This window comes from Mustela nigripes, chromosome 12 (assembly GCF_022355385.1).
Source record: "Mustela nigripes isolate SB6536 chromosome 12, MUSNIG.SB6536, whole genome shotgun sequence".
Classification (NCBI taxonomy): domain Eukaryota; kingdom Metazoa; phylum Chordata; class Mammalia; order Carnivora; family Mustelidae; genus Mustela; species Mustela nigripes.
The window spans coordinates 29,225,278-29,242,383 of NC_081568.1; the positions used below are offsets into that span (position 1 = coordinate 29,225,278).

At 37.8% G+C, this 17,106-nt stretch overlaps 1 protein-coding gene across 1 annotated transcript in view; it reads left to right on the plus strand.

The window, feature by feature from the left end:
- The window catches only part of WDR70 (WD repeat domain 70), a 298,705-nt gene that overhangs the window by 84,331 nt on the left and 197,268 nt on the right, over positions 1 to 17,106 (plus strand). The window contains exon 8 of the mRNA XM_059417015.1: positions 5,860 to 6,013. Within this exon, the coding sequence (XP_059272998.1) occupies positions 5,860 to 6,013 (154 nt within the window). The remainder of the gene's footprint in view (positions 1 to 5,859; positions 6,014 to 17,106) is intronic.

Genomic DNA, 17,106 nt, shown 5'->3' on the forward strand with positions numbered 1-17,106 from the left:
TGCTTTTTGATTGAGAAATTTTATATTTGGGACTTTATTAAGTTAGCTCTCCAGCAGAATTCTTTATAGGTTTGTATATTAATATCTAGTTAAATTGTTTGCTTTCCACACGTATTTATTTGGTGATTTCTCTTTTGAGAGAATGGCACCTGAGATAGCATATACCTTTAAGATTGCTTTGATGTATGCTACTACTTTACCATGCCATCTCTGAAGAATGTTATAGACTGTGTTTTATTTAGCATGCTGAATAAGCAGTTTTTACATGGAGAGTTTACTTCAATATTCATTCCTAAATTTGTAACTGGAAATTACATTTGGGACTGTACAATTGATTTTTTAGTACCGGTACTATTATCATCCAAATAGACTTCAATAGATTTCATTAGGTTTTCTTTTCTTTTTTTTTTTTTTAATTTTATGTATTTATTTGACAGAGAGAAATCACAAGTAGATGGAGAGGCAGGCAGAGAGAGAGAGGGAAGCAGGCTCCCCGCCGAGCAGAGAGCCCGATGCGGGACTTGATCTCAGGACCCTGAGATCATGACCCGACCCGAAGGCAGCGGCTTAACCCACTGAGCCACCCAGGCGCCCTAGGTTTTCTTTTGTTTTTAAAGAAAATTTTAGTCAGTACTTCATTTTTCATCTGTTTTATGAGCCAATCAGAGTCTTCTGTTGTTCCAAAGTTGAGACTGTTCTATATTTATTTCATATTCGTAACAGCTGTACTTGTTCTGTGCACTAGCCACTAGCCTTATGTAACTATTTAAATTTAAACTAAATAAAATTAAAAATTAAGTTCCTTAGTTGCACTAGCCGTGTTTCTAGTGTCTGATAGAAACATGTGGCTAGTGGTTAGTGGTTACCATAATGGGCAATGCAGATGTAAAATGTTTCCACCATCACAGAAAGTTCTATTGAGCAGTGCTGGTCCTATAGTATGTAGAATGTATTGTAATTGTTGATGTGACAGTGTTCTTTGTCTCAGAAGATAGATTTTTTCCATTTCACAGTCCCGGTAATAAACTTTGTATTGTTAGCCTTTTAAATTTTGGTCATTTGGTGGGTAAGCAATGGTATCTCATTGTACTTTTACTTTTGAATTTTCCTGATGAAAACATATTTGGATAAAACAATGTTTTTAAGGTTTTACTTTTGTCTTTGGCATGCAGCACTTTTACTATGATGTGCCTGGGTGTGGATTTTGCTCCCCTTTTGCGGTTTATAGTACTTATTGAATCTCCAGGTTAATGTCTTTTATCATTTTTCCAAAATTTGACAGTCACTTCTTCACATTCTGCTTTTCTCTTTTTCCATTCTGCAATTCTAATGTGAGACTTTTTCACCACATGTCATATGTACCTTAAACTTTTTCTGCATTTTCCATTTTTTGTCATCATGCTTCTGTCTAAAAATGATCTTTTAACCATAATTCTCTGCTGTTAAACCCATCCATTAGTTCTAAATTTCAGTAATTGTAGTTCTCATTCTAAAATTTCTGCATGTTTCAGTTTTATGTATGTATTATATACCTTGTCATTAAATTTTTTTTTTCTTTTCGGTGTACCAGAATTCGTTGTTTATGTACCACACCCAGTGTTCCATGCAATACATGACCTCCATAATACCCACTGCCAGGCTCCCTCAACCTCCCACCCCCTGCCTCTTCAAAACCCTCAGATTGTTTTTCAGAGTCCACGGTCTCTCGTGGTTTGTCTCCTCCTCCAGTTTCCCCCAACTCCCTTCTCCTCTCCATCTCTCCATGTCCTCCATGTTATTTCTTATGCTCCACAAATAAGTGAAAACATATGATAATTGACTCTCTCTGCTTGACTTACTTCACTCAGCATACTCTCTTCCAGTCCCATCCATGTTGCTACAAAAGTTGGGTATTCATCCTTTCTGATGGAGGCATAATACTCCATAGTGGATATGGACCACTCTCTTATCCATTCATTTGTTGAAGGGCATCTTGGGTCTTTCCACAGTTTGGTGACCATTGCTGCTATGAACATTGGGGTACAGATGGCCCTTCTTTTCACTACATCTGTATCTTTGGGGTAAATAACCAGTAGTGCAATTTCAGGGTCATAGGGAAGCTCTATTTTTAATTTCTTGAGGAATCACCACACTGTTTTCCAAAGTGGCTGTACCAACTTGCATTCCCACCAACAGTGTAAGAGGGTTCCCCTAACCACATCCTCTCCAGAACATGTTGTTTCCTGTCTTGCTAATTTTGGCCATTCTAACTGGTGTAAGGTGATATCTCAATGTGGTTTTGATTTGAATCTCCCTGATGGCTAGTGATGATGAACATTTTTTCATGTGTCTAATAGCCATTTGTATGTCTTCATTGGAGAAGTGTCTGTTCATGTTTTCTGCCCATTTTTTGACATGATTATCTGTTTTGTGTGTGTTGAGTTTGAGGAGTTCCTTGTAGATCCTGTATCAGCCTTTTGTCTGTGCTGTCATTTGCAAATATCTTCTCCCATTCTGTGGGTTGCCTCTTTGTTTTGTTGACTGTTTCCTTTGCTGTGCAGAAGCTTTTTATCTCGATGAAGTCCCAAAAATTCATTTTTGGTTTTGTTTCCTTTGCCTTTGGAGACATATCTTGAAAGAAGTTGCTGTGGCTGATAGAAGAGGTTACTGCCCATGTTCTCCTCTATGATTCTGATGGATTCCTGCCTCACATTGAGGTCTTTTATCCATTTTGAGTTTATCTTTGTGTATGGTGAAAGAGAATGGTGGAGTTTCATTCTTCTACATATATCTGTACCAATTTTCCCAGCACCATTTATTGAAGAGACTGTCTTTTTCCACTGTATATTTTTCCCTGCTTTGTCAAAGTTTATTTAACCATAGAGTTGAGAGTCCATATCTGGGCTCTCTACTCTGTTCCCTAGCCCTAACCCTAATTTCTTAATTACAGTTATTTTAAATTCCACAATTCATAAGTTCAGTATCTGGCACTCTCAATTTCTCTGAACTTGGATGAAAAATTATTTTTTTTTCACTAACCTCTGATTTATAGCATTTCCTTTAATTATGGGAGTAGGCAGCAAAGTCACAGGTGTACCTGTAAGACAATATGACTTACAGTCATATTGAAATATTCATTGTTTATGCTCATCACTGCTTTGAAATTACAGTAGTTATTAGACCTGCCTCTAGGCATAGTTACTTGATACATTAGTACAGAAACTCACATATGTCCCAAAATTAAAAAGTATTTTGTAGTTTATTTTTACTGTAGTTACTAGTTACTGTAGTTATTTTTACTTTTTACTTTTTTTACTGTAGTTATTTGTGTGATAAAGCAATAATGCTTTCCAGTGTATGTCTAATGTAGTTTTTTTTTTGTAGTTTTTTTTTTTTAATATGTTTAAAGAACATACTAAGAAGGAGTCCACAAACTTCCGAGTGCAGAATTGTCCAGGCACAAAAAAATGGTTCTGTATAGTATAGGTCAGATTGTGTCACTGCCCAGCTCAGAGCACTCCGATGGGTTTCCTGAAAGAACAAAAGCCAAGGTCCTTTCAGTGGCTTACATGGCCCTCCTTGATCTGCTCACCCTACTTGCTACATATTCTGACCTCTCCAACTCCTGTTGCTTTGCTCACCCTGGTACAGTTACCTTGGAGAAATGCCAGATTCACTCTTGCTGCAGTTCCTTTCTAGTAGCTGTTGCTGCTTGGTCTTTTCTAGAAGCTGTTTCTTCATAGTCCACTCCTTCACTTCATAGCTACTCAGTCACTTAGTTCCTGACCATTTTACTTAAAATATTTATCCCTGTTCCTTTGGTTCACATTTTCTGCCCTCCCCACTCAGTTTTTTCCCCATATACTTATTATAGTTTTTCATATTATGTATTTGACTTACTCATTAGTTTAGTATTGATTTCAGGAGTGGGCCTTATCCTAGCCTTCTGTTACTGGCAGGTTGGACCTTTGGCAATAATAGGTCAATTTGCAGAGTTGCCATTGGTCCCATGCATAACTTCCATCCCTTTTCCCGCTGCGATTTCACTTATAAGCCTATTGCATTACCAGTGGTATGGATGATGACAAAAGCCAGCTAATGTCAACTGGCCAAGTCACTTTGTTTGTGTGGTTTATTGCCTCCTTCAAAGTTGGTGTATCTGGGATTAACATGGGTTACAAAGAACTCGCATTTGGTGTCCACTTTTCACATGTCCACCTACATGCATCTTCCCCACACATTCTTGTCTTAATCTCTTGCTCTTTTATGGGCTTTATCTCATATCTGCTAGAGAGCAAGTTTCTCACCAATGTACTTGATTTTTGCTCATCCTATTCAATTAGCATGATGTCATCTAGATCACACACCAGCATGAACTAATTCAGATTGTCCAGATGGTCCGGGTCCCTTTGGACTATGTTAAGACAAAGGGCCAGAAAATTAATGTAGCCCTGGCTCAAGGATGCACATGTGTGCTGCTGTTGGACACCTTTGAATGTCAACTGCTTTTGGGCTTGCTTCCTGATAGAGATAGAAAAAGATGCTTTACCAGATCAGTCACTGCATACCACTTAACCTGACAGGGACCAATAACCCTGTCTTTATTGGCTGGCAAAGAGGCCCTTTGGGTTTTTCACACTCTAGGTTTTAGTTGGTGATTACTCATCCTCAGCCTTTCATTGTCTTTATTCATTGCACTGACTACACCCAGTAACAGCTGTCCAGTTCTAGAGTTGTTTCAGTTCTTACATTTCCTTTACCTCTTGAATCCCTGGAATGCTACACTAGCCAGTACCTTTCCCTTCATGATGAACTTGAGCAGTTGTACTTGCACTGCTGTAGCACGTTGAGGACTATGTGCTCCCTGTGATATGGTCCTTGTTCCTAGCCACTCGGTGATCTCATCTTAGCATTGACTTCATAGGACCACTTTCGATACCAGCTCTCTCAGGTCAGGTTCACCAGAACCATTATTTGAAATTCCAGTATTTGCATGCAGAAGGTTGGTTGAAGAATGCTTTGGGGATCAGGCCCCAAGAGAGAAAGTTCAAGGGAAGCGCCCTTTGGAAGGCACAGAAACTTCATTATCATGTAGTTGCAGAAGCAGCCTCAGCTCAGCCCACAGGGAGCTCTGAAGATGGTGTCATTCTTCCCCTGGATCCCACCTGAAGTAGAGGGCTGGACCATTTTCCTGCACGCTGGCCAGGCATTGAATGTGGGCTGCTTTGGAATGGTAACATAATCTTCATAATGTTATGAAGGAGTTCAGTTGTTAGCCATTAGCAGACCATATCTTGGAAGCTGGGGGAATGAGTGGAGTGGTAAGTGTGCAAAAGATACTGTTGTACTAGAGAAATGAAGGAGGAGATGAAAACTTGTTCAGGCACTTAGCTGTGAAGGGGAAGAGAAGATAATCAGTAGAAGTTCCTGAGGAGACTGGAGAGGATGCGATTCAGAATATAGGTATTAGATTTGCCGTGGGCAGGGAGAGGTTTACATCCACCATTGTAATCAGAGAGGAGGAGGAAGAGATGTGTTCAGATGCAGATAAGTTTATGACATTAGTGGGAGGAAGTTGAGACAGTTGTTCGTTGCTTTTGGGAAAGAGCCAGACAAATCAACAGCTGAAAGAAGGGCAGTTGGTTGGGTTGAAGATTTAAGGTGAGTAGATATTTTAGTAGATGCTGTGGTGAGTGGGAGGATAGTGCTAACAGGATAGCCACTGGTGTTGAGGGCCCCTTTGAGGTTGATGATATCTATTTTGAAGAATTATCAATTTGCGCAGTTGTGTGACATTTTTCTGGCAGTGCTTAATATACTGGAAGTGTAAACATTATGCCCAGTTTCTTACAACACTATTTTCTTTTTTCTTTTACATAGCCATCAGATCAAGTCACTGCAGTATAGTAACACAGGAGACATGATTCTTGTTGTATCTGGAAGTTCTCAGGCCAAAGTGATTGACAGAGATGGTTTTGAAGTAATGGAATGTATAAAGGGAGACCAGTATATTGTGGACATGGCAAACACCAAGGTAAGCATTAAGCAAAACATTTTATTGAATTTAATTAATTCAGCACACATTTATTAATGACTTGTTTGAGTTGCTATCATTCACTCTAAAAATTAGTGTCTTGTTTTAAGCAATGTATTATTTCTCACAATATATTATTTCTCACAATATCTCCACAATTCTATGGATTGACCAGGAAGTTTTTATGCTGATGGTTTTAATGTTCAAAATGCCTGACTTGGATGATTTGTAGTTGGTTCTCTACCCCATTGTATCTGTCCTGTTTCCAGTGCTCCCCTGTCCCCACTTTGTGCACATGCATACCTGCATGTGTGCTCTCTCTCTCTCTCTCTCCCCCACCTTCTCTTTCCATATGTCTAGTTGGGACTTTCCAACAGTGTGGTGGACTTAGTGGGGTCTGACTTCTTGCTTGATGACTGGGTTCCATGAAGAAACTTCAGATTTTATAAGGTCTGGCTTCAAGACTTAATATAGATTGTAGGGACAACTCAAATTTGAGGAAAGGAGAGATAGACTCCACCATTCAGTGGGTGAATGACAAGATCACATTGTAAAAGATCATATGGGATGGGAGATAGGGATGCAGCCATCTTTGGAAACAACATACTATGAACCTACTACGTACTACGCTTTAGGATAAGGACAGAAGAGGGTCTCATCAACCTTTTATATAAAGATTTTTTAGTGAGATAATATTTTTAAAATTATATGAAGTATCAGTTACCTATAGCTGTATAAATGCTATCAAACTTAATGGATTATTTATAATTAACATATCTGTGGGGCATCTGGGTGTGGTTCCAAACGGCAGTTAATGTCTAGGTCTGTTCCTCCTTGCACTAGTGAACTGCCTGTGGGCACGTTTTTCACACGGTGCTGGCAGAAACACAAGAAGGAAACATCAACTCTGGAGCATATTTCAGGCCTTTGCTCATATGTCCATGGACATTTCCTTGGCTAGAGCAAATCTCATGACTATGGGTAGCAGTGCAGAAATTTGCTCAGGTCTTCAGTGAGAGTAACTCCAGTATCACATACCAAAGGTTGGGGATACAGGAGAGGTGATGGATTGGGAACAATAATGCAACCTACCACAGATATATTACAGTGTCAGTGGATATGGTTGGTGCAGAATTTTGAGCCTCAATTTTATTTATTTATTTATTTATTTTTAAAGATTTTATTTATTTATTTGACAGACAGAGATCACAAGTAGGCAGAGAGGCAGACAGAGAGAGAAGAGGAAGCAGGCTTCCCGCTGAGCAGAGATCCCGATGCGGGGCTCAATCTGAGGACCCTGGGATCATGACCTGAGCCGAAGGCAGAGGCTTTAACCCACTGAACCACACAGGCGCCCTGACCCTCAGTTTTAATTCTGACTTTTACTCCTCTTTTCCTGTCCTAATACCTTCTTCTAAAACACTTAATACTCAAGGTTTGTAACTATATCAGAATCTAATAGATGTGATTGTCTAAGGCAATACAGTGCATCCTCATTATTTGTGGTTTCTGTATTTGCTGAAATTTTTTTTTGTAACCCCCAAATCAATACACAGTGTTTTTGTGGTTGTTTGCAGACATGCAGTGTACAGAGGAGCAAAAAAGAACATGAAAAAGCTGATGCTATTTCTTCTTGTTTCAGCTCTCTCTTTGTAATCAAGTGTCCTTTTTGTGATCTAGCAGTGCTACATTTCTCCTATTTGAGGGCCTTTCATTGATGATTTTGCTGTTTAAAATGCCCCCCCAAGTGTAGTGCTGAAGTGCTGGGGCACAGTCTGGTGTTCCTAAGTGTGGAAAGTTCATGATATGTCTCACAGAGAAATACATTCATTAGATAAGCTTCATTCAGGCCTGTGAGTTCAATGTTAATGAATCAGTTCAATGTTAATAATGTATATATTAAATAATGTTTCATTAAATAAAAACATAAAGTTACATATTGATTGGTTGATGAAGATATGACTGGGGGCTTGTATGAACCCAACCATGTATTGGATAATTCAGTGTTTACAGAACACTGTATAGTAGTGTTATAGTCCCTAACTATTGCAAGTAATGAGAATTGACTATAATCTAATGTTCTAGTCGAGCTGTTGGAATAAATTAATATGCTATGTTTCAGACTGCCCTCTGCTGAAACCTAATGAAGTGCCTTTCAACCCTAATGAGGCTCACAGTCCCATGCATTTTTTGTGTGTGACTGATTGTTTATTAAGCGCCCAGTGTTAGATGATGCAGACAGAATTCACGTATAATTTAAGCATATAATTATATTGCAGTGGTGGCTTCAGTAGTTTCTTTTTTTCATATATTTTACTAGAATTTCTCATTCCCTTCTCCTTAAAATCATTATCCCTAGGAATCCACCAAAGATGATGTCATGAGATTGATAGTGGTAAGGAAAGAAGCAGAGAGATCTCTAGGTCACTCTTCTTGTCTTAAACTTAGTTCTACTTTTATCTGCTTTATTTGGAGCTTTTGGGAGTCCAAAACTATTTAAGCAACTGGTTTGTGTAAATGAAATATTTGAAAACTTGTATTTAATTTATTCTCTTTTTAGTTTATGCTTACCATTGACAGTATTTCTTTAAAACTATTAGTAAGTGGAGCTTTTGCCACTCTCTAAGCTCTTCTTAATTATTTCAGTCACTCAGGTCTTCTTACATTATAGACAGACTAAGACTTTGTGGATTTAAATTTTAACCAATAAAATTTCAAGAAGAAAGGAATCTGATTAGTTTTGTATCTGGCTATTTCTGCAGTCTCAGACTTACAGTACATATAGTACATATAGTAAGATAAGTAGGAAAGTAGGACAAGGATGGGTAAACAAATCTGTACAGAAACACAGGCAATTAAAATTAAAATATTAAGTTACCAGAGTTATTTTTTTACCTTCTTGGTTAAATATATTCCTAATTATTTGTTTTTGATGCTATTGTAAATGGGATCATTTTATTTCTTTTTCAGAAAATTCATTGTTAGTGTATGTAAACATATTGATTTTTTTAATATTAATTTTGTGTCCTGCAATTAGTGAATTTGTTGATTCAATCTAAGAGTTTTTTGATGAGTCTTAAGGATTTTCTGTATTTAGAACCATGTCATCTGAAATAGTTTTTACCTCTTACTTTCCAATTCGGATATCTTGTATTTATTTTCTTGCCTGCTTGCTCTAGTTTTGACTTCCAGTATAGTCTTGAATAGGAATAATGAGAATGGGCACCCTTATCTTGTTCCTGATCTTTGAGGAAAAGCTTTCAGCCTTTCACCACTGAGTATGATGATGGCTGTGGACTTGTCATATATGGCCTTTATTATGTTGAGATATGTTCCTTCTATGCCTAATTGCAAATCATATATCTGATAAGGGGTTAAAATCCAAAATATGTAAACAACTCCTACAACTCAGTACCAGAACAAAACACACCCAGTAAAAAATGGGCAAAGGACCTGAACAGACATTTTCCAAGGAAGATGTACTAAAGGCCAACAGGTACATGAAAAAATGCTCAATATCACTAGTCATTAGGGAAATACAAATGAAAACTACAGTTGAAGTATCACCTTAGCCTATTAGAATGTCAGTATCAAAAAGACAAGAGATAACAAATGCTGGTGTGGATGTGGAAAAAAGGGAAACCATGTGCACTGTTGATGGGATTGAAAATTGGTGCAGCCGCTGTGGAAAATAGTATGAGGATCGTCAAAAAATTACAAATAGAGCTACCATGTGATTCATCAAGTCCCCTTCTGAGAATAAATCTACAGGAGATGAGAACACGATCTTGAAAAGATATCTGCACCTCCATGTTTACAGCAGCAGCATTTGCAATTACTAATACATAGAAACAGCCAAACAACCTAAGTGTCCATTGATAAGTGGATAAAGAAGTTATTATATATATATATATACATACACACACACATATAATGCTATATATCATATATCTATATCTATATATCCATAAATATAATTCAGCCATAAAAGGTAAGGAAATCCTACCATTTGCAAACAACTTGAATGGACCTTGAAGGCAATATGCTAAATGAAATAAGTCAGACATAGAAAGACAAAATACTGTATGATCTTATTTACCTGTGGAATCTAAAAAAGAAAAAAACCCAAACAACCCCCACTCCCCTTGCAACAAACCACAGAGTCACAGGAAAGATCATCAGACATGTGGTTACCAGAGGCGGAAGGTGGGGAATGAGGGAATTGGAAGAGAGTAGTCGAAAGGTACAAATTTCTAGTTATAAGATAAATAAGTACTAGGGGTATAATCAGGGGTATAACGTACAACATTATGACTATAGTTAACACTGTATGATATATAGGACCATTGTTAAGGAGAGCAAATCCCAAGAGGTATCATTACAAGGAAAACGTTTTTTTTTAACTTATTTCTTTTCTCTATAGTGTATCTGTATGAGATGAAGGATGTTAGCTGAACCTATTGTGGTAATCATTTCACAATATATGTAAATCATATTATCATGCTATATGCCTTAAGCTTACACAGTGATGTATGTCAATTATTTCTTAATAAAACCGGGAAAAATTTAATTAACAATATGTAGAAAACTACTATATATAGTAACTATCTACTACAACTTCCCCCACTTGCTAATATCTCCATTTTGATTTCAAAATCATAGTTAATATTTACTTTCTTCATTTCCCAGAAGCAAATGTAATTAATTGACTATTTACTTATCTAGGAAATGTTACTGATATCTTAATTGCAGTCTTTAGCTTGAGTAATGGGTTTTGGAAATACAAGAATTATTATTTGAAAGTAGAAGATTTCATGGGACACTTTTTTCCTTAACTTTTTAACCTCTTTTCTGATTCCAGAAGTAATTAGTAATTTGTGGCTTTACTCGAAGTTGCAATGAATAGAACATTAAAGGAAACAATTAAATACATTTGATCTACTGTGATTAAAATATTATGTTCTTCAAATATAAACAGGCCTCTGTGATTGTTAAATTGTTATATTGTTAATTTATATCTGTAATCTTCACATAATAGTTTGTATATGTGTGTATTTTTAAGTGTACTCAAAGTGGTACAGAAATGCTTTTTTCTCGTATATAGTACAACACAGTGCATTATAGGGAAAGTGATTGTACTTATACCTTAAAAAAATAAAGTTTGTTGGGTTTCTAACAGTAATTCCTGTCAACTATTAAAAAATTTGGAAAAAATTACTCATAATTCTATCCAAATATAATTGCTAATAACAATTGTTTCTATATGCCTATACTTTCCTTATGTATCTGAAAAAAATGTCTTTCTGATCATACCAGGACCTTTACATCAGTTATTGCTTGGAGCTATGTTTTGCGTGTTCTGCAGTCTTGGGATCTTGTGCAGATTCTTCAGGGGCTGCAGTAAGGTGGAAGGAGAGGCCTCAGGACAGGAGTGAGGGCAGGGGGCCTTCAACTTTAGTCAGAGGAGTTCTGTTTTGCCTGTTTTATGTGTTGGAGTTTTTCATAAGATATCCTTTGAGGAATGTGTGGGTGGCTCGGTTGTTTGGGCATCTGCCTTCAGCTCAGGTCATGATCCCAGGATCCTAGGATCAAATCCTGCATCCAGCTCCTTGCTCAGCGGAGATCCTGCTTCTCCCTCTGACTGTTGCTTCCTCTCTCTTGCTCTTGCTCACTCTCTCTGACAAATAAATAGAATCTTAAAAAAAAAAAATCCTTTTTTAAAAAGATTTTATTTGTTTATTTGATAGATCACAAGTAGGCAGAGAGGCAGGCAGAGAGAGAGAGGGAAGCAGGCTCCCCGCTGAGCAGAGAGCCCCCATGCAAGGCTTGATCCCAGGACCTCTGAGCCGAAGGCAGAGGCTTTATCCCACTGAGCCACCCAGGCGCCCCCCAAGAAAAGATATCCTTTGAAAATTAGGTTGGACAGCCTTTTTAAAATATGAGGATTCTTGGGCTGGAGTTCATGACATTATTGGTTACTTTATCTGGGGAAAATAGGATTTTACTTATTTAGGTTTAGATGAGTAATATTAAATCTAACAAAAATCCAACTGAGTATATTTGAAGATCTAATTATCTTTATTCAATGATTTATGAATTGGGAAGCATCTCATCTAGCAAACAGAAGTTATGAGGAACTGTACAAAATATAATGTTTTTAAAGGCAGAGTGAGGGTGGGACAAGGAACTTATAAATAGAAAAAAAATGGATTATTCCAGCAGGATTATACCTTTTGGGGGAGGGGCAGAAAGGTCTATTGGTTGGATTATCTCACTGCTGCTGATCAGGAAATTCCAGGCTGACTAGGTAAGAGTACATTCCTGGGGGAGTTTGAAACTGGACTTAGGTTAGGTATTAAGTTTCTTTTTGGTCATGTGGGGTTAGCATAAGTGACTCCATTTTGGGTCTATAATCTCTTTCTCTTTTTTTAATGTTAGGAAAGTATGACAAGGATAAGCAGGAATCAACCTTTAAGCTATTCAAAAGCATACTTCAAAATCTGTAATTACATTGTCATCTAAAACTCATTTATTTTAAGCCAGAATATTGGTACATTACTTCCAGTAAGAGAGTGTTTTCCTTTCTTACTTTGGAGTCTTACACACATACTTTGCCCGAGATTCAGATGGGGCTCTCCCCTCAAATGTGTGACTATTAAATTTCAATTCTTCATTAAGAAGTGTTCCTAAACATCAAAACTCTGTAACAATCAGTATTAAGTTAAATTAAAAAGTGTTTTCATTGATTATTAATAAGTGAATGCCCATGATTATAGTCTTGTAATTTCATTTGTTAAACTTCCTTTTATCAATTCATCTAGAGTTGATATTGTTAAGTGAATTTCCTATGGGTTATCTTCAGCCCTTTTCAACATTAAAACAATTCTGTTACATTTCTTTCTTAACTATATGATTAAATTGAGAGAGGACAGGCTCAGGGGACCCTAGAATCCTTGGACCTTTAACTGGGCAATTTCTCCATGAATGTACTATAATTATGGACATTAGAAGCTTTATAAATAATTACTGGAAAAACATGTTTTCAAATAGCTTTATTTATATTTGAATAGTACACATAGTTATTCTGATATCCAGCCACTCCAAAAATTTGCTATGGCACATTTGGAGATGAAACATATTAGTCATATCCTTTAAATGATAAATTTTGTTTCCTAAGAAGTAAAACATTTTAAACTGTGAATTCTAGGTATATTTTTGTTTCTGAAAGCAGTTTTAACTGATGGTTTTAACCACAAATATAAACTCTAAAAAGTGCAGTTATCAGAAGTACATTGTGTTTCTTTCCAATTTCTGAATATTTTCAGAGCTTTTTATCTGACAGAAACTCCCTAACACTGGTTTCTGTCCTTTTGACATATCCCCATCACTTTGGGGATACTTTCTTAGATTTTGGTACAACAAAATGTTCTTGACTCATCTTGTACTTTTCCTGCTCTGATGTTATCCATTTCTCCATTGACCCATGATTCCTTTTTTTTTTTTTTAAGATTTTATTTATTTGTTTGACAGAGAGAGAGCACAAGCAGCAGGAGAGGCAGAGGCAGAGGGAGAGGGAGAAGTAGGCTCCCTGCAGAGCAGGGGAAGCCCGATATGGGACTTGATCCCAGGATTCCAGGGTCATGACCTGAGCCCATGGCAGTAGCTTAACCAGCTGAGCCACCCAGGTGTCTGATCCATGGCTCCTTTTAATAGGGAATTCTGTTTACAAATCTGGATCTGGCCCTGGGTATGGTCATTGATGCTGGGGTGTCATTGCCTCTAGACTATTTCAGGAGAGCAAGCTGAAATGGAAGATCAACCAACTACATATATGTGTATATGTGTGTGTATTTATGTGTGTGTGTGTGTGTGTGTATAAAATCACGAGTTCACACTGATACATCCGGTAATCCTAATCCAACTTTCCAGCCTTTCTCCATTCCACATTTGTGTTTCACTTCTTCAGCATTGAGAAGTTTGGCTTCCAGCATCATCACTACTTTCATTTATTTGTTCGTTGCTACCATTCATAGAAAATAGTTTCAGAATTGCTACACTCACACTCCTGATTGTAGGCAGAATTCTGAGATGGCACCCAAGATTCTCTGCTCCTCCCGCTGAGTGTGGATGTGAACAATGAGCAGGATGGAATACTCCTGTGATTAGGTCGTATTGTATGGGACAGTTGAGAAAGGAAGATTATTTTCAGTGGGTCGAGCTACTCGGTCCTTAAAGGGATTGAACCTCTCCTGGCAAAAGAGATTTGAAGTATGGGAGGGATTTGACTTGAGGGAGAGTCTCTGTTGCTGGCTTTGAAGTTGTGAGCAGAACTTATTTGATGAAGTTGGATATGTAGCTAAGGTAATTTCTGAGCAAAATGTTGAGTGAAGGTACTGCCTGATTTCTTCTTGCTGCTTATGGGAAAATATGAGAGAATAAAGTTAAATTGAAAGAAGTTTTATTAAGAGGGAACCAGGACTAGATGATTTAGTTAATTTTGAGCCTGTCTCAGAAAGATGGCAAAAAATGCCATAATTGCTACATAAAACATAAAACCTCTGAAAGAGCATAAGGTCAGATTATTCAGTTACACTGGAGGCTTTTTTTTTTTTTTTAAGATTTTATTTATTCATTTGACAGATGGATGGAAATCACAAGTAGGCAGAGAGAAGCAGGCAGATAGAGAGGAGGAAGCAGGCTCCCTGCTGAGCAGAGAGCCCAATGTGGGGCTTGATCTTAGGACTCTGGGATCGTGACCTGAGCCGAAGGCAGAGGCTTTAACCCACTGAGCCACCCAGGCACCCCATCACTAGAGGCTTTTTCAAGAAGTTAACGTGTGCTTCACAATTTTTCTGAATCAAACCAGGTGACCTCTAGAAAGCTTAAGGATATTACTCCTTAGCCATTTCAACTGGAGATTGTTTTGCAAAGATTTGCAGGCATAGCTTTTGTCTAATTTAGACTCAACATGAGCAAGCTTCTCATTTGTTGATTTTGAAGCTGGAGGAATCCGTGTGTCAAGGAAGGTACACAGCTTCTAATCACTGAGAATAGCCTTCAGCTGACAGCAAGGAAATGGGCATCTCAGTCCTGTAACTACAAAGAACTTGGCTTCTGCCAGTGACCTCAATGAACTTTGGAAGCAGATTCCTCCCCCGAACCTTAAGAGAGGAATAGAGCCCTACCACAATCCTGATTTCAGTCTATGAGACCCTAAGCAAAGAATCCAGCTACTTCGTGATGGACTTTTGACCTCCTAAACTGTTAGTGTCTTAGGCCACCTCCAATTTGTTTGTTAAGTTTGGGGTAATTTGTTACACAGCATGGATAACTAATATAGTTCTGCAAAAACCAAACATACTAAGTAATAATGTGAGTCCATGAGGAGGTCGTAGTGATTGTGATCACATGGAAGAGCAGGAGTTGGCTTCTGGTGGGAGCAGGGAATGTATTTATACTGGGAATGGAGGGATTGTAGAGGGCTCGTATCCAGATATGTTATAGCTTGTGGGTCTTAGGTAGGAAACTACAAGTGTCACCATCTGCTGGCAGAGCCATTAATTTTGTGTTGGGAGATGTTGGGATGAAGACTACAGTAAGATAATAAAGACTTAGAATAGCTATTGACGTTTGTGAGGAAAAATAAATAGGACTATGGGAGCTTTAAGGGCTGTAGAATGTAAATTTGCAGAGACAATCATTTTGCCTATTTGTATGACGTTCTTGAGTCTTAATCAGAAGGCTGGGTATTTGAATGGAATACAGTGATGAGGAGGAGGGAGTTATTCCAGAATAAAAGTTGTTTGTTGTAGGTAAAGCTAAAGGACTTTCAGGTTTTTTATGCCTGAGGAGTGGATGATAATGAAAATAAAGAAAACTGAAGAACTGAAAGATAGGAGGTTATGGGAGCAGTAGATGAAATATGAGAGCCCAGAACATATCAGCTAAAAAAAATATTTGTTAAATCAATAAATATTGGAAATTCATGGTTTCAGAAGAGGAACTATCTGTAGTAATGGCAGAGTTGGCCATAGTTGGGGCTGCTGAAATAAATTGGGAAGAGGTCATTGGAGTTGAGTAGTTCACAGAAAAATGAGTTTATCTCTTGAATATATTCAAATGAGTTTTAAAATCTCTCAAGAATTAGAAAAACTTGGACTTCCAGAGTCTTTGATTCATGGAAGGAAATGACTAAGAGTATGGATGGATTACAACAGGGGGTCGGCAAACTGTAGCCTGTGGGCCAAAGCCAGCCTGCACCCTGTTTTTGTAAATAAAAATTTTATTGGAAACCGCCATTGCCTGTTCTTTCACTTTGAGTAAAAGAACTCACTTGACCGTGGCTGCTTTTGTGCCTCAATGGTAGCATTGAAGAGTTGCAGCAAGAGACCATGTGGCCTGCAAAGCTTAAAATACTCATGATCTGGCCTTTAGAAGAAAATGTTTGCCAATTCCTGCATCAAAGCTGTGAACATTTTCTGCAGCAAAATGTATGCACGCAAAACTTTGCTGACAATTCTAGGAGCTTCTATGATTCCTAACAGCCAAAGATTGGACTCCGGTTAAGAGGACCTTTTGGATCAACGTTCACACTATGTTCTCCGCTACATTTCCTCTTATCCTGTGCGTTGCCCCTGTTAGTTGGCTCACGGTGCCAAAGACTTGGACACTTCCATATTGGTGGGTCACAGAGCCTCACCTTGTTCAGGGGCCACACATGGTACTGCAGAGCAGCTGTTAACAGTTTCTGTCATGCGGCAGCTGCAAGAGTGTGTACAGATCAGTACAAATCAGCAAGTGTTGCGCCACACCCCGTCTCTGTGTGTGTGTTTAGAGGAAACCAGAATTGATCATGGTTCAGTAATGTCCTGTCTTTAGGGAAAGTATAACATTTTTGAGAAACAAATGGGTGCTTAATTCTTCTAGGCTATTTCTAGTGAAGTCTGTTAAATAAAGGAAGGGTTTTTTTTTTTTTTTTTTTTTTTTTTTTTCTTTTTCAGGAGTGCCTATGTTTAGATAAGGGAGAAAGAGAGAAAAACTGGTTTGTTTGAGGAAAAACTGTTTTAGTCACTGGCTATTCTCTAATAGGTGTC